The sequence below is a fragment of the Papio anubis genome, chromosome 2 (genome assembly GCF_008728515.1).
Source record: "Papio anubis isolate 15944 chromosome 2, Panubis1.0, whole genome shotgun sequence".
In the NCBI taxonomy this organism is placed as follows: domain Eukaryota; kingdom Metazoa; phylum Chordata; class Mammalia; order Primates; family Cercopithecidae; genus Papio; species Papio anubis.
The window spans coordinates 95,089,746-95,112,325 of record NC_044977.1 but is presented as its reverse complement, the minus strand read 5'-3'; the positions used below and the strand labels follow the sequence as shown (position 1 = coordinate 95,112,325).

Genomic DNA, 22,580 nt, shown 5'->3' with positions numbered 1-22,580 from the left:
CAGCAGGTGTTAGTTGCTAGAAAACAGTTTCACCAAAGAACAATAGAATTCTGATCAAAAAACCAAATGTCCAAAGTGGGACCTATTCTTAAGAAAATCAGATAAATGCAACACTAAAAGCTTCAGTGAAATCCTGGAGTTCAATTCAGCATGAACTTAATTCCCAGCCAAGGGTGAGTGGCACCTCATCCAGGTAGAGACACAAGGGGGTCTCAGATGCGTGCACTGTTTCTGAGTCAAGGGTTCCAGCCAAAGGCAGTGAGGATCTCAGGTGAAATTCTGTGAACCCGCAATTCTATCAGCATTCTCTAGCCAGAGACCACCAGGAACACACCTTCAGATAACAAGTTGAGTTTATTACCAGGGGGAGACATTGGGCATCTCAGTAAGAGGGTGTTAGGAAGGACCTGTTATGTAATGAATTTGGGCTTTGGTAGAATAATTTGGGGAAAGGTCTCAGGAAGTGAAGATTTGCTCTAGATTGAGTGCTGTCAGTAAGTGGGGACAGTTTTGTGATTGGTATCTTAAGAAATCTTATCTCTAGGGAGGTACACCTGAGCAAGGATAAAGTTGTAATTAGTAAAGAAATAGTAGTCACTCGTATTTGCCTAGAGAAGGGGATGTTTGATATTTTGTGTGTTTCACAGTGACCTTGTCTTTGTGCTTTGACAAAATTATGACGTGGTCTTGTTTTGGTCTCCTTTTATGTTGTCGGTGTGACTGTCTGATGTTGGTGTTCAGTGAGATCATTTGTGTTGAAGAGGAGAATAATATGGCCTAGCTATGCACAACTGGTGAATTTATTATAACACTGAGGCCCAGCTATAATTGTCAGACCAGTTCCCAGATGACAAGGACTGAGAATAGAAATCTGCTTACCATCACCCTCTAGAAATAAACAGCCACTGTCAGCGTCTTATTGCAGATCAGGTAGTGGGTGTGGTGGCTGGGTGTGGTGGTTCACACCTGTAATCCCAGCACTTTGGGAGGCCCAGGCAGGAGCATCACTTGAGCCCAGGAGTTCAAGACTAGCCGGGGCAATATAGGGAGACCCCATCTCTACAAAAAATTTAAAATTATCTGGGTATGGTGGCATGTGTCTGTAGGCTCAGCTACTCGGGAGGCTGAGGTGGGAGGATCACTTGAGCCCAGGAATTCCTGGCTGCAGGGAGCCAGGATCATACCACTGTACTCCAGCCTGGCTGACAGAGCAAGAGCCTGTCTCATAAAACATAAAAAAGAAAAAGTAAAATGATTGTGTTCGCTTACCTATGTGTGTTGTATTTTGTGTCCACTTGTCTGTGTTGTGTTTTAATTGTCATGTCTCTTTATAAAATTTAAATACCCTAAAATTTACCCATTTTAAGTATATACTCAATGATTTCAGTAAATTGATATACTTGTTCAGCCATCACCATGATCAGTTTTAGAACTGGATTTCCATGACCAAAAAAAGGTTCCTCACACCATTAGTCAATCGCACACCCACTCCAACTCCCAGCATGACTAATCTTTCTGTCTCTGTAGTTTTGCCTTTTCCAGAAATGTTATATAAATGAAATCATACAATGTGTAGTCATTTCTGTTTTCTTTCATTTAGCATAATGCTTTTGAGATTAATCCATGTTCTGTTTATAGTAGTTCATTCCCTTTTATTGATGACTTGTTTTATTGTTAAGCTAGAGGTTATCTTATAACCTGATTTATTCACTTACATAAATATTCTATGAACGTATTTATTTATGGGTCATTAAATACTTTTCTACAACATCATTTTTTTTTTTTTTCTTTTTTTGGAGATGGAGTCTCACTCTGTCACCTAGGCTGGAATGCAGTAGTACGATCTCTGCTCACTGCAACTTCCCCTCCCAGGTTCAGGAGATTCTCCTGCCTCAGCCTCCTGAGTAGCTGGGATTACAGGCACCTGCCACCACACCCAGCTAATTTTTGTATTTTTAGTAGAGACAGAGTTTCACCATGTTGGCCAGGCTGGTCTCAAACTTCTGACCTCACGGGATCTGCCTGCCTCGGCCTCCCAAAGTGCTGGGATTGCAGGCATGAGCCACTGCGCCTGGCCTACAACATCATTTTTAATGGTCATACAGTTTTCCATTGTTTGAATTTACGCACTCCCTATCATTGAACATTCAAACTGTTTATAGTTATACATTTTTTTAAAAAAAGCTAAATAGCTGCTGGGTGCGGTAGCTCACACCTATAATCTCAGCACTTTGGGAGGCCGAGGTGGGCAGATCACCTGAGGTCGGGAGTTCAAGACCAGCTGTCAGGCTCTACTAAAAATACAAAATTAGCTGGGCATGGTGCGCATGCCTGTAATCCCAGCTACTCAGGAGGCTGAGGCAGGAGAATCGCTTAAACCTGGGAGGCAGAGGTTGCAGTGAGCCGAGATTGCGCCTTGCACTCCAGCCTGGGCAATAAGAGTGAAACTCCATCTCCAAAAAAAAAAAAAATGCTAAATAGCCAATGCTTATGTGCAAAATTATTTCCTAAGAATACATAACTAAGTGTAATTGCTTGGTCAGAAGAGATACAAAAGATTAACGCTTTTGATGCACATCCTCAAATCAAATTCCAGAAATTCTCTGGGTCTTCTGTGAATATGCCTGAACAGAAACAGGAGCAGATATCATGATTCCAGATGTTATAGATGGACTTTTCAATCCCTTTGTGATAAACTCATTCTGCAAACTGGAGTAGCCCAACCTGGGCCCATCCCATGTCTTTGAAATCCTGAGTGAAATCGCACCTTTGCAGCTGTGAGGATGGATAACAGGGGCTCATACACCTGGGCCCAGAGCAAGGCGATATGTCTTACAGGAGCTCAAGCACCAGGCTGTGGTGGTGGTCTCAGCATCAGAGGCCTAGTGCATCCTGTCTAGACAGACTTCAGAGAGTCACTCAGAACACAGAGCAACAGTTTGACCATCTTTGCTTTACACTGGGCTTAGGTCAGTTTCTCAGGGTAGCAAAAAATTAAATTCTCAGTATTTCCAGTTTAACAATATGATATTTAAGAATATAATATTTGGGGGTTTTTGTTTGTTTGTTTTTTGGTTTTTTTTTACATATAAACTTTTAAAATAACCGCATTAGGCTGGGCGCTGTGGCTCATGCCTGTAATCCCAGCACTATGGGAGACCGAGGCGGGCAGATCACGGGGTCAAGAGATCGAGACCATCTTGGCCAACATGGTGAAACCCCAGCTCTACTAAAAATACAAAAATTAGCTGGGCATGGTGGCGCGTGCCTGTGAAGTCCCACCTACTCAGGAGGCTGAGGCAGGAGAGTTGCTTGAACGCGGGTGCTGGAGGTTGCAGTGAGCCAAGATCGCGCCATTACACTCCCACCTGGTGACAGAGTGAGACTCTATCTCAAAAAAAAACAAACAAACTGCATAACTGTCCATGTGTGCCATGACTTAGTGTGTCTAACATTTCACTCCCATAAACAATCCACCATGGACAATTCTGTGCATAAATCTTGTTCTCACTTCAAATTATTTCCTTGAAGTGGAAAAGATATGAATCTATTTAAGACTCTTGATATATATTGACAAATTATTTTCCTGAGAAGTTATTCCATCTTCCACTCTAGGATCTGTTTTTGAATTGTGCATTGTGCTTCGATAATTTAACTATTGAATTTTTACAGACAGTTTTAACACCTGACAGGCTAACCTTTCTTCATTTCTTTTCTTATAATTCTTTAACTCTTCTCACCTGTTTATTTTTCTCAGCAAAACTCTGCATAGTTTGTGAAGTTTTCCCGAAATCACCATGACAGTTAAACTGAAATGTGGTTAAACTTAGAATTAATTTAGGAAGGTTTCACATCTTTACCTCATCCAAACTTTCATCCCAGCTCATGGTCTGTCTCAAATATTTTCTTTTCTTTTGTGTTCTTGTAGACTAGAATCTCTTTCTGCTATATTTTCTGACTGATAACGGCTGGTATATTTTTCTTCTGTAAAATCACATTGACACCAACATTTGTTTTATTTCAGTTAAGATTTATTGTGAGTTGATAGTCTTCTTAATGGTGTCAAATAAAGATTAATACCATGGAAATTTAATCAGTTAAGAAAAATATATGTAGACTGATAAACTATAAGAATTAATCTATTAATCTAATAGATTAATCCAAGTAACTTGAATCCTCTGGAATATATGAGGGAAATAACTCATTATTTTCTTAGTATAATTGATTTTTTAAATCTTTTTAAATTTTTTAAAATTTATTTTTATTTTTTGAGACAGAGTCTCACTCTGTTGTCCAGGCTGGAGTGCAGTGGCATAATCTGGGCTTATTGCAGCCTTGACCTCCTGGGTTTAAGCGAACCTCGTGCCTCAGCCTCCCAAGTAGCTGGGACTGTAAGCACATGCCACCATGCCCAGCTAATTTTTGTATTTTTTTTTTTTAATAGAGACAGTGTCTTACTGTGTTGCCCAAGCTGGTCCTGAGCTCCTGGGCTCAAGCAATCCTTCCTCCTTGGCCTCCCAAAGTGCTGGGATTATAGGCATGAGCCACTGCACCTGGCCTACTGTCTTTTTAAAAAGATGTAATTGAGAAATAAAAATTGCATATATTTATGGTGTACAATGTGATGTTTTGATATATGTACACATTATGGAATGATTAAACCAAGGTAATTAGCATATCTATCACCTCACAGATATCATTTGTTGTGATGGGAATGTTAAATATCTACTCTCTTAGCAATTTTCAACTAAATAATGCATTGCTATTAACTGTAGTCACCAGGATGCACAGTCGATCTCCAGAACCTATTCCAACGGCATATAATTTTTTAAATTTTGATTTGCATATTTGTTTTCTATCCTGATTCCCTACTGATCTCTCTTACTTTAACAGGTAAAATCCTCTTGGATTTTCTAGGATTCTATGACCAGCAAATAAGGATGCTTTCTTCTTCTAATAGTTATACCATGGTGTCTGATTATTTTCTTTATTATACGTCTTAGAAAACCCTCTGCAGTGTTAAGGAATGCTGGCTACAGGCAATCAGGTCTCATTTCCAGATATAAATGGAACAAACGCCTCCCTGGTTAGATGTGATGTTGGCTGTTGGTTTGGGGTGGATAGTCTCTGTCATGTTAAGGAAGCAGCCTTCTGTTTTTGTTTACCAGCACTCATATTAGGAATGGGAGTTATATTTTACTTAATGCCTGTTGTCCAGTTGTCGAGGTGATGTATTATTTGCTTTGAATTTTCTCTTTTGCCCTTTAGATATGATGTATATTCAGTTCATTGATTGCCTATGTGTTCAGTTCATTGATTGCCTAATATTGAGATATCCTCAGATAAATTCATATTGACCATGGCATGGTAGACTTAATATACCATTAAATTCTATTTGGAAAAAAATCTATTTGCAAAAAAATCTATTCGCTGGGGTTATATAGAATTTTCAGTTATTTTACTAACACTAGCTTTTTCTCAATATGAATTGTTAGGTTAGTGAAAGAGGGTTTCACTGACTTCACAGAGGGAATGAGTTGCCTCTGTCTTTTTTTTTTTTTTGGAAACAGAGTCACACTCTGTCGCCCAGACTGCAGTGCAGTAGCGCCATCTCAGCTCACTGCAACCTCCGCCTCCCGGGTTCAAGCAATTCTCGTGCCTTAGCCTCCTGAGTAGCTGGGATTACAGGCACATGCCACCACACCCGGCTAATTTTTGGATTTTTAGTAGAGATGGGGTTTCCCCATGTTGACCAGGCTGGTCTCAAACTCCTGACTTCAGGTGATCCGCCCACCTCAGCCTCCCAAAGTGCTGGAATTACAGGCATGAACCACGGCGCCCGGCCACCTCTTTTTACGGTGTTACAAGAGACTTCAGGAGGGTGGTGTTAGGCCCTGACAAGCTGCAGCCATATTATATTCTATTTTGCAGCCTTTAATTATCTTCTCTTTTTTTTTTTTTGAGATGGAGTCTCGCTCTGTCACCCAGGCTGGGGTGCAGTGGCGCTATTTCGGCTCACTGCAAGCTCTGCCTCCCAGGGTTCACGCCATTCGCCTGCCTCAGCCTCCTCAGTGGCTGGGACTACAGGCGCCCGCCACCACACCTGGCTAATTTTTTGTATTTTTAGTAGAGATGGGGTTTCACCATGTTGGTCAGGATGGTCTCGATCTTCTGACCTCGTGATCAGCCCGCCTCAGCCTCCCAAATTGCTGGGATTACAGGTGTGAGCCACTGCGCCCGGCCCCACATTAAGTCTTTTAAGTGGCCTGCTGTTAATTCTATCGTAGTCTTTGCTATAAAACAATACTGATCCAATTTGTGATAAACTCACCCACTCTCATCATAGAATATACATTTCTCCCTTTCATCTTCCTTCTTTGGCCCACATTATCTGTCTACCTCCTTCATTTTGTTTCTCCCAGGAAGGACTGATGTAAATTGGATTTTTAGAAACTCCCTCCCGCATGCCCCTCTGGTCTCTGCATCTAGAATACCGGAGTCAGAGGATCTACTCTCTCTAGGGTCCTTCCTCTCCCAGGCAGGTCTTATGGTACAGTGTACACTGTGGTGTTGCCTCTGTCAGTCTGTCCTTCATTTCTGTGACCAGATCTCCAACAGGACATGTTCTAAAGAAGTGTGGTAGGAACTGGCCCATTTCAAACTTTGCGCCGTGGTTTTTCTACATGTCACCCCACTGGGGCTTTTGTGATCAGTTTTATAATAAAGAGTGGATCTGGATTGAATCTTAGTTTTGCTACAGTGTTTCCATCAGTCATTCCATAAACATTGATTGAGCATGTACTATGTGTCAGGCAGTGTTCTAGGCATTTGTAGGAAAGCGGGAGAGAGCAGTTGGAGCAGTGGACATTGTGTTCATTTCAGTTGCAGTCCTCCCTAACGTTTTACAGATCTATAGCAACTAATTTTTTTTTTCAATTCAAAGAAGCAGTGGGAAACCTGTCTCCTGCTTTCCCCCATGAGATGTGTATCGTTTTTTCTGAATGAGCAGCTGGGGACATAGCCCAGGCAAGTGAGGAGGCTTAAGCACCAGGAATGTCCCCTGGGTCATTACTCATGGGCATTAGGTGCCCCCAGGAGAGAATGGGGAAACGATGCCTCCTGCCTCTCCCAGCATGTGAGGAGGGTTAATGTAACAGGATGTTGAAAGTCCTTTGCAAACAGAAGCACTATATTGTGATAGGGCCTCAATATTGTCTTCTCAGACTGTCAAGTCATTCCTGTCCCAAGGATCTGGGACAGTTTTTATGCATATTGCATTTTTTCTAAACCACTTACCTTTCATATACCTTCGGTTTTATTCCTGCATCTTAGAAAGATAACTCCAGAATGACTGAAGAGAACATGGTCCACCAAGGTGGCATGTTCAGAAATGGCCATTCCCAGAGTTCCCCTGGGAGGCTGATTTTCAAAGGAGAAGTTCTCCCCAAAGAGCAACAGAATTGAGATCTGTCTCTTAAGGGAGATTTGAAGTCCTCTTGGCATAATGGCCATTATTGCCCTGGATAAAAAGGAAACATTTTAGAGATGCCCAAAGTACTTAACAGTCCTCTATCAATTGCTTAAAGAGTAAACGGAGACCTTTTATAAGAAACAGACCCAGCGTCTTGGCAGTTTGCAAACAGGATGAGGAAATCTTTTTTTTTTTTTTCCTTCCTGAAGCTTCTGATCTGAGAAGCTGAAGACACCACATCTGAATTCACAAAGTTTCTTTTGTTTACCATAATACTGTCCTATCTAGATGAGGGTGGTAGCTGCTTGCCTAGGGAAATTTTGAGTATTTGGAGCCACTGATACTCTTTCTAGACGAAAGACTCAAGGGTTCCTTTGTTGGTGAACAGTAAAAGAGCAGAATATCATCAAACAGGCACACTGGCTCACTTCTGTATTTCCAGCACTTTGGGAGGCCAAAGCGGACAGATCACCTGAAGTCGGGAGACCAGCCTGGCCAACGTGGTAAAACTCTGTCTCTACTAAAAAATACAAAAAATTAGCCGGGCGTGGTGGCACATGCCTATAATCCCAGCTACTCAGGATGGACTGGGGCAGGAGAATGGCTTGAACCTGGGAGGTGGAGGTTGCAGTGAGCTGAGATTGTGCCACAGCACTCCTGCCTGGGCGACAGAGTGAGAGTCTGTCTCAAAAAAAAAAAAAGAAAGAAAAGAAAAGGAAGGGAGGGAGGGAGGGAAGGAAGGAAGACAGATCACCAAACAGCAAGCTCCTTGGTGGTGCTCATGTTGGAGACATAATTTCACCATCCTCAAAAATGACCGAACAGGCAACAGCTTGGATGGATCTTACGAGAATATGCTGATTGAAAGAAGCTAATCACTAAAGCAATCTACCATATTATTCCATTTATATGACAGTCCTGAGATAACACAATTGTAGAGATGGAGAACATATTCATGGTTGCCATGGGTTAGGAGTTGGAGATGGTGGCTCTTAACTGTGTTAACTGGTGGTGGTTACATGAAGCTACACATGGTTATGCTAAGCTACACACACACACACACACACACACACACACTAGTTATTAAACTGATGGAATCCAAATAAGCTCTATGGATTGCATTCATGTCAACTTGCTGGTTTTGATATTGTGATATAATCATGCCAGCTGTGACCATTGGAGGAGGCTGGGTGAAGGGTACACAGGACCTCCTGAACATTTCTTTGTAACTTCCTGTGAATCTATAATTATTGCAGAATAAAGGATTTTTTTAATTGCCTTTCTAAACTCATAAGTCTTGAGTGTTGAGATTCTAATTCTGGAAAATAGTATAGACCATGAGAGAGGAAGGAAGGGAGGAAGGAATTCATTTCTAATGGAAAGTTTTATTTTTTGTTTTTATTTATTTATATTTTGAGACAGGGTCTCACTCTGTTGCCCAGGCTGAGTGCAGTGGCATGATCACGGCTCACTGCAACCTCAACCTCTCAGGCTCAGGTGATCCTCCCGCCTCAGCCTCCTGAGGAGCTGGGACATAGGCGTGTGCCACTACATCTGGCTAATTTTTGATTTTTTTGTAGAGACAAGGGCCGGAGGCTAGTCTCGAACTCCTGGGCTTAAGCGATCCCTCCACCTCAGCCTCTCAAAGTGCTGGGATTATAGGTGTGAGCCACCACAGCTGGCCTGAAGGTTTTAACACCCACACGTACACACACACCTAACCAGATCCAAACATTCATCTTACTACTGTCTGTGGCAGGCATTCCTTCTGCTGCGTGTGGCAGAGTGCGTGCAGTGTGCCTGCAGGAGCACTCGGAGCCCTGGCTGGCCTGCCCTCAGGGCACTGCTCCCAGGGAGTGAACTCACTCTGTATGTGCCCAGCTTCTGAAGAAAAGTGCCTACAACCATCTGCAGAAAATCTGTCCAGTTTCCAGTGTGCCTGTCTGGGCTTCTTAAAGCAAAGCAAAACCTAATTTTTAAATTGAAAAGCATGTCTATACGTGTTTTGTAAAATATTCAACATTACTAGAAAGTGTGTCCTAAGCTGTCACTCAGTTGCTTCCCAGAGAACCTTTGTCACCAATGCTATGTTTAATCTGACAGAAGAATGTGATGGATGGATGTGACATGTCTACCTTTATACAGGTGTTAACATCCTGTACAAACATTTTTTGCTCTTACTGTGCTTTAGAGTAGTTCTGTATCAACAGTATTCCATTCTTTTTTAACAGAGATAGGGTGTCCTAACCAATGAATATAGTGATGGGCATTTGGGTGATAGTCCTTCTTTTGCTGTGTGCGTGTGTGTGTGTCTTTGTGTGCCTCTTTGAGATTAGTCCCTTGTCCAAAATACAAGTTATTTAAAATAAGTAAGATCTCCTTAACATTTCTGTTTCTCTGGCCATTTTTATAGTTCTACAGTGACTTTTCCTTCTTGATATTTGCCTCTGGTGTCTGACTGATGATCTCCAAGTAATCCATCAACACCTTAATTTTGAGAGCACAGTAGGGAGAGCCTATATCTCCCTTAGGGATTCTGAAGGAATTCTCCCTCTTGAGGTCTCAGTCCACAACTCTATTTTTCTTCATAAAATAATTTGGGATGACTTTCTTCATAGCTTTTCATAAAAAGTGGCTGTGAAATGTAGCTATTGTGTTTTGCTCTCTATACGCTGTGCTCATTAACTTCAACAAAATTATAAACGTAAAAATCATATAGAAGTATGTGTGATAATTACAGGGGAGAACAAGATACCCACTGATGCTCTGATAGTTCTTTATACATGAAATGTGTGTGCTGTGCAGATGTTGCTATTTCAAAATAATGTCAATGAAATTATTTCTCTGGATAAAGGATAAAGCAAAGTGGCCTCACTTCCTATTCACTTCCTTGGAATTGCCAAGGCTAGACGAGGCACAGCAGGGATCAGACGCCGCAGAGTCCCCGAGTCTTCCCCCCTGGTGTGTCTGTGAGTGCAGGGGTGGGGAGATGAGGTGGAGGCAGGCCTGAAGATAGCCACCAGGAGAGGACTGCCATCCACAGAAGCCATGATTCCTCTGGGGTGCCCTGGTGACATGGGAGCGTCACCACCTCTCAGCGGGGAGAGGAGGCTTGTTTCAGTTATTCTGCGGGAAAGTCTGCAACAGCAGCTCTCCCAGAGGAGGGGAAGAAAGGGGGTGGGCTGTGGGCCATAGCCAACCTTGTCAGGTAGGCTTGCGTGCCAGGGCCTTGCCACTTCCCAGCCTGTGTTTGGACTTTCCCCATGTGTGTCCTGAAGGCCAGCTCTCCACCTGACCTCTCCCCTTGGCATTACAACGTAAAGGAATCATTGTATTTTCCACGCAAGTGTTAGGTATTTTTTACTTCCCTAAAATGAGCAAGGAGGCAAAAACACTACATAAAACCCAGGGTCCTGAGTTTCTGTTCCTCACTGCTGAACAGGATGGCCCCACTCCCATCTATATGGAAATGTTGGCGGGGGCCCAGGCTACTATAAATAAGCATCCTGACTGCTCCAGGAAGGCTGGGCTTCCTCATTTTTTTTTAAAGTGGAATTTGTAACAGCTTCTGCCCAGAACATTTGTGTCCAAGGTCCTTTCATCTCCCAGGCATCCTGTACAACTGCCATACGGAGGTTTTGGAAATCTTCCCACTGCAGCTGGGTCACAGGACAAGCCACACAGGGCCAGCTCACTAAAAGAAGTGATGAGCTCTCTTCTGTGACCTCCGTCTCATATTCAGATGTGAGTTTTAATAGGATTCCATCTGAACAAGCAGGAATCTCCTTTCTCCTTCTGCCAGAAGGCACATCTGTTAGACCCAGAATAGGTTCATTAGTAAGCGCAAAAGCCCCGGGCCACAGGAGCCATCTGGGCAGCAGGAATCTGTCTTTCATACCACGTGATCCTCAGCTCCTAAGGAGTCTTCACTTCCCTCAGGCTGACTGGCAACACAGGGTTACAGCAGGAGTGCCAGGTCGTAAAACATGGAAAGCTACAACAAATAAAGCTGTGGCACTGGCACAAGAACCAAAACAGGTCAACAGAACAGAGTGGACTGGTGGAGAGTGCAAGTCAGAGCAGTCGGTGGAACTCTCAGCTCCAGTCCACAACAAGATAAGGAGCTTGTGCTAGCTCATAGGTCAGCTGTGTCACCGAAGACACCATTGAGTTCGGCTACCGTTTTTTTCCCTCTCAGTGAAGGAGGCGATGTGTTGATTTACATTCTGGCCCAAGTTCTTTACCTCATGGCAAACAGGCACTTTGAGTAGCTCAGAAGTGAACAGTTTTTGAAACAGTCCCTGGTATAATACATCTTGAGAGGAAAATGACAAACCAATAGGGAAGGGAAGATGTATTCAACAAATTGGGTTTGGAACGTTGACCATGTTGTTTTCTTTTTAATAATGTTTTTTCACAGTAAACACAAAATAAATTACTAATAGATTTGAAAGTTAAATGGAGAAGAAAATGAAATCATGAAAAGAAACGAAAAGAAAACTGATCTCACAGGACGAAAAAATGTTATTTTAAAATATTTTTTCAAATTAAAAAAGTAATAAAACATCCTTTGTAGAAAATCTATAACATAGTATTTTAAAAAGAAAGACAAGGCTGGGTACGGTGGCTTATGCCTGTAATCCCAGCACTTAGGGAGGCTGAGGCAGGCAGATCACCTGAGGCCAGGAGTTTGAGACCAGCCTGGCCAACATGGTGAAACCCTGTCTCTACTAAAAAAAAAAAAAAATTAGCCAGGCGTGGTGACACACACCTGTAGTCTCAGCTACTCAGGAGGCTGAGGCACAAGAATCACTTTAACCTGGGAGGCAGAGGTTGCAGTGAGTCAAGGTCTTACCACTGCACTCCAGCCTGGATGACAGAGTGAGACTCTGTCTCAAAAAAAGAAACAAAGAGAAATCACCCGTACTTCTACTCCCTAGAGATACTACTTTGATTTATTTACTACCAATGTTATTACTATTTTATTCCAATCGATGTTATTACTATTTCCTTCCAATGTGTTCATATAAAATTTTTATTAAACTAGGGTCCTATTTTATATATATAAATATATACAATATATATTTATAATATATAATATAAAATATATATATTATATATAAATTATATATATATAAAATTGTGATATATATATTTTAAAAATTGTGTGTCATTTTTGCCATGAAATATCATTTTAAAACATGGGAAAAAGAACATACAAAATCATATTTACAACATGATCTTGTGGCGGTGGTGTTTTGTAGAGTTGGTTTATATATACAAATAGTTATTACATACATTAAATTACTATCTTTTAAAATAAGTTTAAAATGCTATCTGGGGCTGGGTGCAGTGGCTCACGCCTGTAATCCCAGCACTTCAGGAGGCCGAGGCAGGTGGATCCCCTGAGGTCAGGAGTTCGAGACTAGCCTGGCCAACATGATGAAACCCCATCTCTACTAAAAATACAAAAAATTAGCCAGGCTTGTCGGTGGGCACCTGTAACCCCAGCTACTCGGGAGGCTGAGGCAGGGGAATCACTTGAACCTGGGAGGCAGAGGTTGCAGTGAGCCGAGATTGTGCCACTGCACTCCAGCCTGGGCAATGAGCAAAACTCCATCTCTTAAAAAAAAAAGTTAAAAATGCTATCTGGATGAACACGATGTTTATTTTTATATTTTGGACCTTTCCAAATTTTCTGCAAGGAGCGTGTACACTACATTTGTCATCAAGGAAAATAAAACAAAAAGTTGTCATTCACAACCGAGTGTTATTGGAGCTGGTTTTGGTGGAATTGACTCCCTCTGTCACAGACTCAGCTTCAGCCCATACCCTGAGCCATGGACCTATCCCTCTAATGCATTGTTCTAGTCTCAGGGCTAATAACAAGGGAGAGGTGTCGAAGGGCCAGTTCCACCACCAGTGGAAAAGCTATTCCCAGGTGAGGACTGCAGCTACCAGGGCACTGCTCCAGAATGGGCATGCTGGCCATATTCACTTGCCCGCTTCTGCCCAGGGATCTATTTTTCTGTGGTGTGTATTCCCTGTACCTTTGGGGGCATCTCTTATACTCATGAAATCAGCAGAGGCTTGCATCTATCTATCTACCTATCTACCTATCTACCTACCTACCTATCTGTCTATCTATGAGACAGGGTCTTGCTCTGTCACCGATTGGACTACAGTGGGGGAATCATAGCTCACTACAGCCTCAAACTCCTGGGCTCAAGCAGTCTTCTTGCCTCAGCCTCCCAAGTACCTGGGATTAGAGGCATGAGCCACCATGCTGGTGAATTTTTTTTTTTAACAGATGGGGTCTCACTGTGTTCCCCAGCCTTATCTTAAACTCCTGGCCTCAAGTGGTCCTCCCATCTTGGCCTCCCAAAGTGCTGAGATTATAGCAGAGGCTTTGAAGTCAAAGCTTTCCCTGCTAGGATGAGCCCTAGTTAAAGTCCTGGAGCACTGGCCACTGCAGCTGCACTTGGACAGCTGGCCCTCTGCTACCCTTAGTGCCACCTCTACTTGGGGGCTGCGGCACGAAGCACTCTGGGAAACGGGGCTTGAGACGGTTTCATTCCTCAGTGTTTCCTCATGTTTGGCCCACCCTGAGCCAAGGAAAGCTCCTTCCATTGCAGTAATCAGAGGGCGCCACTCCCGAGAGGAAGTTTGCGGGAAGGTTAGGATCCCTCTGCACATGGTGAGGAGTGTCCTGCCATTCACTGCATCCTGGCTCCAGTAATTGTCAGTAAAAGAACAGGTTGGGAGGCCTTCTCAGACTATAGAATGCATAGGCGAGATAGGTAGCGAATGCTGCTCCATACTTTGGAATCAGCTCTCAGGCTAGCACAAAGGCATTCCTTCACCAGCAGAACTTCAGGGGGATGCCATTCACACCAGCAGCCTGTCTCTCCACATGCACACTTCAGAATGGCATAGCCACCCATCTTCACAGCCCTGCGCGCCCTCTGTGAACAACAAGAGCTCCCCAGCAACCTGGGATTCTAAACCAGGCCAAAGTGCTGAGCGCCCGGCAGGCTGTGCTGTGTGGGGGCGGAAGCTTTGGTCCTGCTCTCCTAAGCCTCCCTGTTCTTAGAGTGACCCCACCCTTCTGTGCCTTGGCATTACAGGCCTGGCGCTGGTGCCAAGGAAGCTCTGTGCCCACTACTCCTGGGACGCCAGTGTGCTGCTCCAGGCATGGCCTGCCGTGGACCCGGAGTTCCTGCAGCCGCCGGAGATCATCCAGATGGCAGTTCTGGTAAGTATCTCCTCTCAACCCCAGAGCCCGGCAGTCCCTGCCCTGCTGGTGGCCCCTAAACACTGTGGTGGTTTTGAGAGGTCTATTAGCAGGCCTTTCTGGCTCACTCAGCTCAGCCCTCAGCCACACCTTGTGACCGGAAGGCCCAAGGCCTGTCTCTCCTTTGCCAGTACCCTCAGTTCTGGGGTGTGTGGTGACCTACAAAACTGTGAGCATGTGAGCATAAAACTCTCATGGCCCTCAAGGGCTTGGAAAGAGGAGTCATAAATCTGGCCCGCCTTATAGGCTCTCATTGTTTTTCCAACTGAGGACCGTGTTTCAGTCGCTCTCAATTTCACTCGGGTGCTCTTGGGGGCTTTTGGGGGCTGGGGAAGGGTGACAGTGAGGTGGGTGGCTATGCAGTAATACCTGTAAAACATAGAAAGCCTCCATACTTTTTTTTTTTTTTTGGTAAATTAGGTAATTTTAAGTACATAAGAGGAGTTTATTGTTTAAACCTTTTCTAAGAGCAAGTAACCCCCTTATAGTTTATCCTATATGTGATTTTTCTACGTTTATTTAATGTGTTAAATGAGACACATTTATGATGAGTATCTCTTAAATATGCTGATGTGTCTGAAGAAACAAAGAGGACAGGGAGTGGACATTGAACCACATGTCTCCCCGGAACCACACATGGGGCCAGGTAATTCACATTCAAAATGATCATTTCACTCTCATCACCCTATAAAGTGGGCGTTGCCATTCTCATTTTTTCAATTGAGGACTTAGGCTCAGTGAAGTTGGTCCACCTTGCCCAGGTTTATTCATTTATTCACAAATGCTTATCAAGTCTGACTCTACATCAGGCATAGTGCTCTGGGGATACAAAATCAAGATAGGACAGACAGGTTCCCTGCCCTCATGGAGCTTAAAGCTTAGTAGGAGAGAGAGGGAAGAATAAAAAGGAAAGAGGAAAATAAATAAAATGACTGCAAATTGTGAAAAGTGCCCTGAACAAACCCACCTAGGGGCTGAGGGAGGGCATAGCCCCACAGAGGTTGGCCAGCCAGGCCCTGGCCCCTCTGCACCCGTGCAGGCCCAGCAGGAAGGTGGAGGTTTGGAAAGACAATACTTCGCCGAGGAGACCGGGCTCTTTCACAGCCCCCTTGTCTCTGTACCAACTCTCCTGGCACTGTGTTCTCTGCCACCCCACCCCAAAGGGAGAGGAGGTGAGAGTGCCCTGGCAGGCTTCTTCCAAAAATCTTCACAACCAAAACCATCCTTGTGGCATAGAGGAAATTTCTTTTTATTATTATTATTATTATTATTATTATTATTTAATAGAGACATGGCCTCACTCTGTTGCCCAGGCTGGTCTCAAGCTCCTGGGCTCAAGCAGTCTTCTTGCCTCAGTCTCCCAAATTGCTGGGATTAGAGACATGAGCCACCACACCCAACCCAGAATTTTTTTTTTTTTTTTTTTGAGACAGAGTCTCACTCTGTCGCCCAAGCTGGAGTGCAGTGGCACAATCTTGGCTCACTACAACCTCCGCCTCAAGCAATTCTCCTGCCTCAGCCTCCCAGTTAGCTGAGATTACAGGCATGTGCTACCATGCCCAGCTAATTTTTGTATTTTTAGTAGAGATGGAGTTTCATCATGTTGGCCAGGCTGGTTTCAAACTCCTGACCTCAAGTGATCTGCCCGCCTCAGCCTCCCAAAGTGCTGGGATTACAGGCGGGAGCCACCACACCCGGCCCCAGCCCAGAAATTGCTTTAATTTGAGTAATGTTTATGATAAATAAATATCTCATGCATCCCTAAGAACTTGTCCTCAGCCCAGTTGAGAAATGCTAACTTGAGAAAAAGGGAGGGCTTCAGTCTATGAAAATATCTTTCTATCTAAATTACCACTGCAGAAAAGAAATTGAGTTTTGATCATTGGTAAAATAATTTTATATAATCATTGAAATGCAAACCTAAAATTAAAAGCATGTGTAAGACTCTCTGCAAGTGTCCCCAGCTTGAGAACCCGGGCTGGGTCGGCACCGCGCCAGCAGCAAAGACTTCTGTGAAGGCCCGGGTTCTCACTCCGCGTGATCTCACTTCGTGCCCTGGCCAGAAGCATGCTGCAAGCACAGTTCAGTGTCATTCAGTTCCCTTGTGCCCGTGTTCTTTGTGCCTATGACATACTGGGCTCTGCCCACACCAGGGATACAGAGACAAGAGCTGCCGCCTTAATCACTTTGGAACAAAGGTCTCGGGGCACATGAGCTGTCACACACAGTTTATGTAAGGGCTTGGAAGTCTGGCCATCCTGGGTATAAGTCTTAGTTTTACAACATAGTTAACACCTCTAAGCCTCAGTTTCCTGAGTTATAAAATGGAGGCACGCACAGCGCCTGCCTTATCCGGCTATTGAGAGAATTAGGTGGGATAATGCCAGGAAGTGCTTAGCTTGCTTCTGGATGCACTAATGACAAAATCCTCTTAACACAGAGTGAGCCCCGACCCACTTCCCAGGTGTGAGCTTATTTACTAAGCACAGTGGCTCTGTGAGGCAGGCTTGTTGTTGTCCCCATTTCACAGACAGGCAGATGTGTGACTAACCCTATTTTACAGGCAAGGAAATGGTGGCAGGATGGGGCTGAATAACTCACTGATGGTCACACAGCTAGTCCAGAATCTACTCTGTGAATGGTGACTGCTGCTAGCATCAGTGTTGCCACTTCTGGCAGTTGGAGAATCAGAAAATGCATCGTGAGGAAAAGGAGAGGCGGCTTTGGCTTTGAAAGAGAAGCAGCCTCTCCCCGGTGGAGAGAAGGGTGCCGCAATACCAGGAGCAAACACAGGAGGCAGGCCCACAGAGACCCGGGCTGAGCCAGGGAGGGGCTGGAGCAGAGGGCACAGGGCAGTGCTGGAAACAGGGCTAAAGGTGGGGAGTGTCCCCTCCTCAGAGGCCAGACTCCACCCCTCAGAGGACAGGGGGCTGTCAGGGTGTGTGAGCAGGAGAGAGAGGGGCTGTGTCAGGTCATCCCCTCTCTACTGCTGCCTGGGGTGCAGCCTAGGTGGACAAGTGACTTCACTTCATGTGCCTCAGCTTCCCCATCTGTAAAATGGGATGGGATATTCATGCATTGACTCAGGTTCATGCAAGTGAATTGCATAGTTCAGTGCTTGGCAGAGTGCGAGCTCAGCAAATGGAAGCTTGTATTGTTATCAGCCATTCCAAGGCTACCTCATGATGGTGACAGGTGATGGAGTCGAGTGGGAGGAACACCTGTGGCCTGGGCCCTGTCTGACAGGTGTCAGAAAAGTCCAGGAGAGTCATGCTTAGGCCCTTTCCAAAGATGGAGGTGCAAGAGCCCCACAGCATAGCAGCCTCTGTTTGAAGTGATATCAATGTGCTTATTCCTCTTTGGGGCCTTGAAGCCCAGGCTCAGTGTTGAGTCCCAGCCTGACTTCTCTGCCCATCTCATTGGCACTTTATGCCAGAGACAGGGGGAGCATGATCGGCACCTACTCACCCTGAAGGGACTGCCTTGGTAAGGCAACTCAGGGGAGGCCTGGGGAGCCAGAGCCGTGTGAGGGTGCCCGAGGCAGCATGGGAAAGACTCAGAGCACCATGGCCACATCCAGAGATTACATGCCCTGCCCCCAAAGCCCCAGCTATGGACAAGAATGACTCAGGTCCCTTGGACAGGCTGTCACCAGTGATGACTTAGGACCAGCCTGCCCGGCTCCGGCAAAGCACAGGAAGCTCGAAGGGTTTAGAAATGGGTCATTGTTGTGCTGAGGCCATGCGTCAAAGAGGACATCCCACAGCCAGCTCCTTCTATCCTGGCTACCACTCTTGACAAAGGCAGAGGGAGTACGGCTTAGTGAGCTGGTCCCTTTACCCAGATTATTTTACCTCCTTCACTCCAGAATCTGGAGAATTCTGTCCTTAAGAAAAACTAAGCTCAAGATCCCACAGCTTGTAAGACCAGGCCTAAGTGTCAAACCTGAGTCTGCCCACATGAGAGCACCATGCTCCCCCTCGCCCAGCACCCCCTCTGTGGGTGGTGACCCAAAGGAGATGTTGGCCTGGGCTGCTCTTCCATAGGAGGAAAAGCATGATTCACTGACAACTGCATGTCCTGAGAATTTCCTGCTGGGGACCCCAGGACTTCACTAGGGGCATGGCTCTTGTGTGACAGGTGGAAGCTCTCTTCCAGGGTCTCAGTCCAGCCCAGCATGTGGCCTTGAAAGAAGGCAGCTTCTAATGACTCAGAAACACCAGGGCAGAGGGGCCACAGTCCTTCACACCACACACGTAGTTCCCCAGCTTCAGAATGTTTTAAAACCCTGCAGCATGGAGCCTCACGCTTTCAAAACAATATTTCATAATATGCCAGGACTGCGTGTTTTATTTATATCCTCTCCCTGTTTCCTAGGCTAATGGAGACAATAAAAATGCCACCAAGTTCTCCAGAAATCTGAAAAAAAGGAAGTGGGTGATTAGGGGACATTTGATAATGTGCTTTGGTTGAAACTCGAGAAATTATTCCTAGTAACTTTTCCTAAGACCGTGACTATATTTTCCAAGTGAAAAACAAGAGTTAGTGAAAGAAATGTGTGTGTAGATTTCGGAGCAATGGGATTGAGGATTTGGAAGCATGACTGTTCAGAAGCTGAACCACGTGGTCATCTTCCCTCATTGAATCAATATTCGGTGAATACCCACCTGTGTCTGGAACTATACTGACCCATGTTAAGGGAGAAAGAGTGATTAATGTGACACGATGTGGGTCCAATTTCTAAGTCGTCACACTTGAGCGCCCCCTTCTGGAGCCAGTCAGCAGAGAGAGAAGTTTGACTGTCCCCCGTGAAACCGTCAACTGTTTGGTCCACTTGAGACCTAGGTAAAATCTGAGGGGACAGTTCGCTCTAGCCTGGATCTGAACTTACACTTGAGCCCCGATGACAGAATAATCCCTTTCTGCCTGGAAATGGCCCAAGCCATCTCATGCTGAGAATTTTTGACATAATCTCTACCACAGCTGTGTATGAGAGCAGTGCTCAGAAAATGCAAGGCAGTCCTCACTCCACCTACGGGCACTCACATGCAGTCTCAGTGTCTGTCTCTTTCTGCAGGTCTAGGTGTTAATCCTATTCAGCTGGTTGCATTTTACCCTGTGGGAAGCAGGGTGCTGAATTCCTCCTTTCTCCACCTCTATTCCCTTCCCCTAAACAAATGCAGCCACGCCCTTTGCAGGCAGGAGGTTTGGTATTGGGCCGCCTGCCACTCTGAGGATGTTCCTCATTGTTTGTCTTGGCGTTTCTCCTTCTCAGATCAACAATAAAGCTTGTGGCAAAATTCCTGTGCCCCAACAAGTTGCCCAGGACCGGGACAAAGTCCACGAATTTGTTCTCCAAAGTGAGCTGGGTGTCAAGCTTTTGCAAGGGCGAAGCATCAAGAAGTCCTTCCTCTCCCCGAGAACTGCCCTCATCAACTTCCTGGTACAAGATTGACAGCCCGGAGGCTGCAGCTACCACACAGGGCCTCTGAGGAACCTCCTTCCAGGCCTGGGATGAGGGGGCGACGTCTGCTTCCCAGGGGAAGGGAAAAGACAAATGTCTTGGCTGTTGACCTCAGTCCCGTGGCAGACTGCAGTCAACAGTGTGCCTCTGCAGTGGGGCCTGGTGCGGGGGCGAAGGTGAGCTGAGCAACGGAGAAATATGAGCTACTGAGGAGGGTGTCGGACAGCCTGCCCCTCACCCCCCACCCACACTGCAGGGGGAGGAGGCCATCTGATCCCATGGGAAGCCCTCAGAGACACTGCTGGGTGGGAGCAGGAAGGAGCACAGTGCCCCTCGGGCAGCCAGGAAGCCTGCGGATCTGGGAAATGGCTCCGCCTTAGGCGCTCCTCGGGAATTTGAGGTCAGCCTGAGGAACTGCAGGACTCAGGTGCAGTGTGCCAGCCACTTGGAACTGCTAACTGAGCCTCCAGATGGTGGTGAAGGGTCTCTTTGCCTTCAGGCTGGATGAGGAAGCCATTTAGGAAATGTTCAAATAACCAATATGTGGAGATGGACACAGGGATTTTCTGAAGGTGCTTTGAATCGAAAGGCAGGCAGTGCTGGTTCCTCCACCTCTGTCCCCACCACTCCCAGCTCTGTCATGCAGGCCTGTCCTCCCCAACCCCAGCTGGACATGCCTCCCAGGCCTGCTATGGTTCTGACACACACGATCCCAGGCAAAGCACCACTTCCTCACATGAATGAGGAGCAGCAAGTCATGACCGCTCCCCTGGGTATACAATTTGCTGTGTAGTGAAGTGGAACCAGGCTCCAGGCTGCTCATCCCCAACCTCAGAGCCCCACCACAGCCCAGTAGGGATGCAGCAGGCCCCGGAGGGCTCATGTGGGCCCCAGATGGCAATGCCACCATTATTGATTTGACCCCAGAGCCAGTTATTAGGAAGAGCAAGCTCACCACAGAGGAGTGGAACTGAGGCCCCCCAGGTGTTGCCTTCAGTGTCCAAGCCACAGCAGTCTGGCTGTTGGGAAGACAGCCAGGAATGGGCTCATGTCATTGGCACATTAGGCTAATCCTTGTTTTATGTGAAGTCAGCAATTAAGTGTTCCCACTAGAACTGGTCTAAGCCACTGATTAATATTTAAGGAAGGAAGGTGGGGGAGAATCTAGCCATTTTGTAATGCCAGAAATCTGTATTTGTTATCTGATGCCATTTTTTCTGAAGTAGCCTCAGATGTGGTCCCTGTGCAGTTCAGCAGTTAACAGATGACTTTTTTAGTGTAATAAAATGTTTATCATCTGTGACTTCAGGACATATGTGTGATCTTGGAATATCTACCATATTCCAATTTCAGAGTTAATGACAAACAGATTGAGGTATTCCATCATCATCAGAAGCATTGGCTGTGTGTCTGACTCCACATGGAATGCTATAAAGTGGGATACATGTGGTTCTTCTTGTTCCAGAACTTACAGTCCATGGTAGACAACACTGATACAGGCACACTAGCAACAGCAATTAAGTCACTGGTTCTCAGGCCTAATACTCTGCCTAGTCCTCATGCCCAGATATTCCCATTTAATTGGTCCACGGTGTGGCTTAAGCATCAGGAATCTTTAAAACTACAAGTGATTCTAATGGGCAGCAAAGTTTGAGAACCACTGGATACACTGATGCACTTGAACCATCATTTCTATCTAGTTCTTCCTCTTCCTAATCTTCAGCTTAGCGGGGTAAGTGTGGTCCAGGACCAAGAGTAGGACCAAAAGGGAAGACGGGGACCAGAAGTCTGGAGTGCTAGAGCTGACTTGAATGTACTCAGTCTCATTGCACATGGCAGTGAATATGAATTAAATATAAGCCCATGAAAATACTTGATACAAGGAGGAGTGAGTGTTTTTGCTTGGTTATCTTGTTCTTTCTTAGGGTAAGCTAAGTGGTCTTGAACAAGATGAGGGAAGGGAGCCCTTTATTTGCACATGATCTGAGCAGAGCAGTGGGCCAGTAAAGCCTCCAGGCTGCTAGACTGACCAGCTGGCTGACACCAGCATGACTCTGGAGAAATTGCTCCTAGAGGATAAAGCTTTTGCAAACAAGAGCTCATCAGTACATACTAACAACTGGACAGAAAACTCTGACCCCTGGGAGTGGGGTGGTGGGGAATAATCTCAGCCATTTATTGACTGTCTTATTGAAGTCAGAAACTGGACTCAGCAGGTTCACTTATATTATTATCTTATTTAATTCCCACAAAAACTCTAGAGGGAAGGAATTATTCTCTCATAAAAGAAGGAACCCAGGCTCTGAGGTTCAATAATTAGCTCGGTTTTCATGGCTAATAAGTAGGAGAGC

The 22,580-nt window shown here is 45.3% G+C and overlaps 1 protein-coding gene across 3 annotated transcripts in view; it reads left to right on the top strand.

Moving 5' to 3' along the window:
- Positions 1-21,532, top strand: part of LARS2 (leucyl-tRNA synthetase 2, mitochondrial) — a 160,371-nt gene extending 138,839 nt beyond the window's left edge. For all 3 annotated transcript variants that reach the window (XM_017955509.3, XM_017955508.3, XM_017955510.3), the window contains 2 exons: positions 14,599-14,726; positions 20,041-21,532. In XM_017955509.3, the coding sequence (XP_017810998.1) occupies positions 14,599-14,726; positions 20,041-20,220 (308 nt within the window). In that variant the 3' untranslated portion in view covers positions 20,221-21,532. The remainder of the gene's footprint in view (positions 1-14,598; positions 14,727-20,040) is intronic.
- The last annotated feature ends 1,048 nt before the right edge of the window (positions 21,533-22,580 follow it).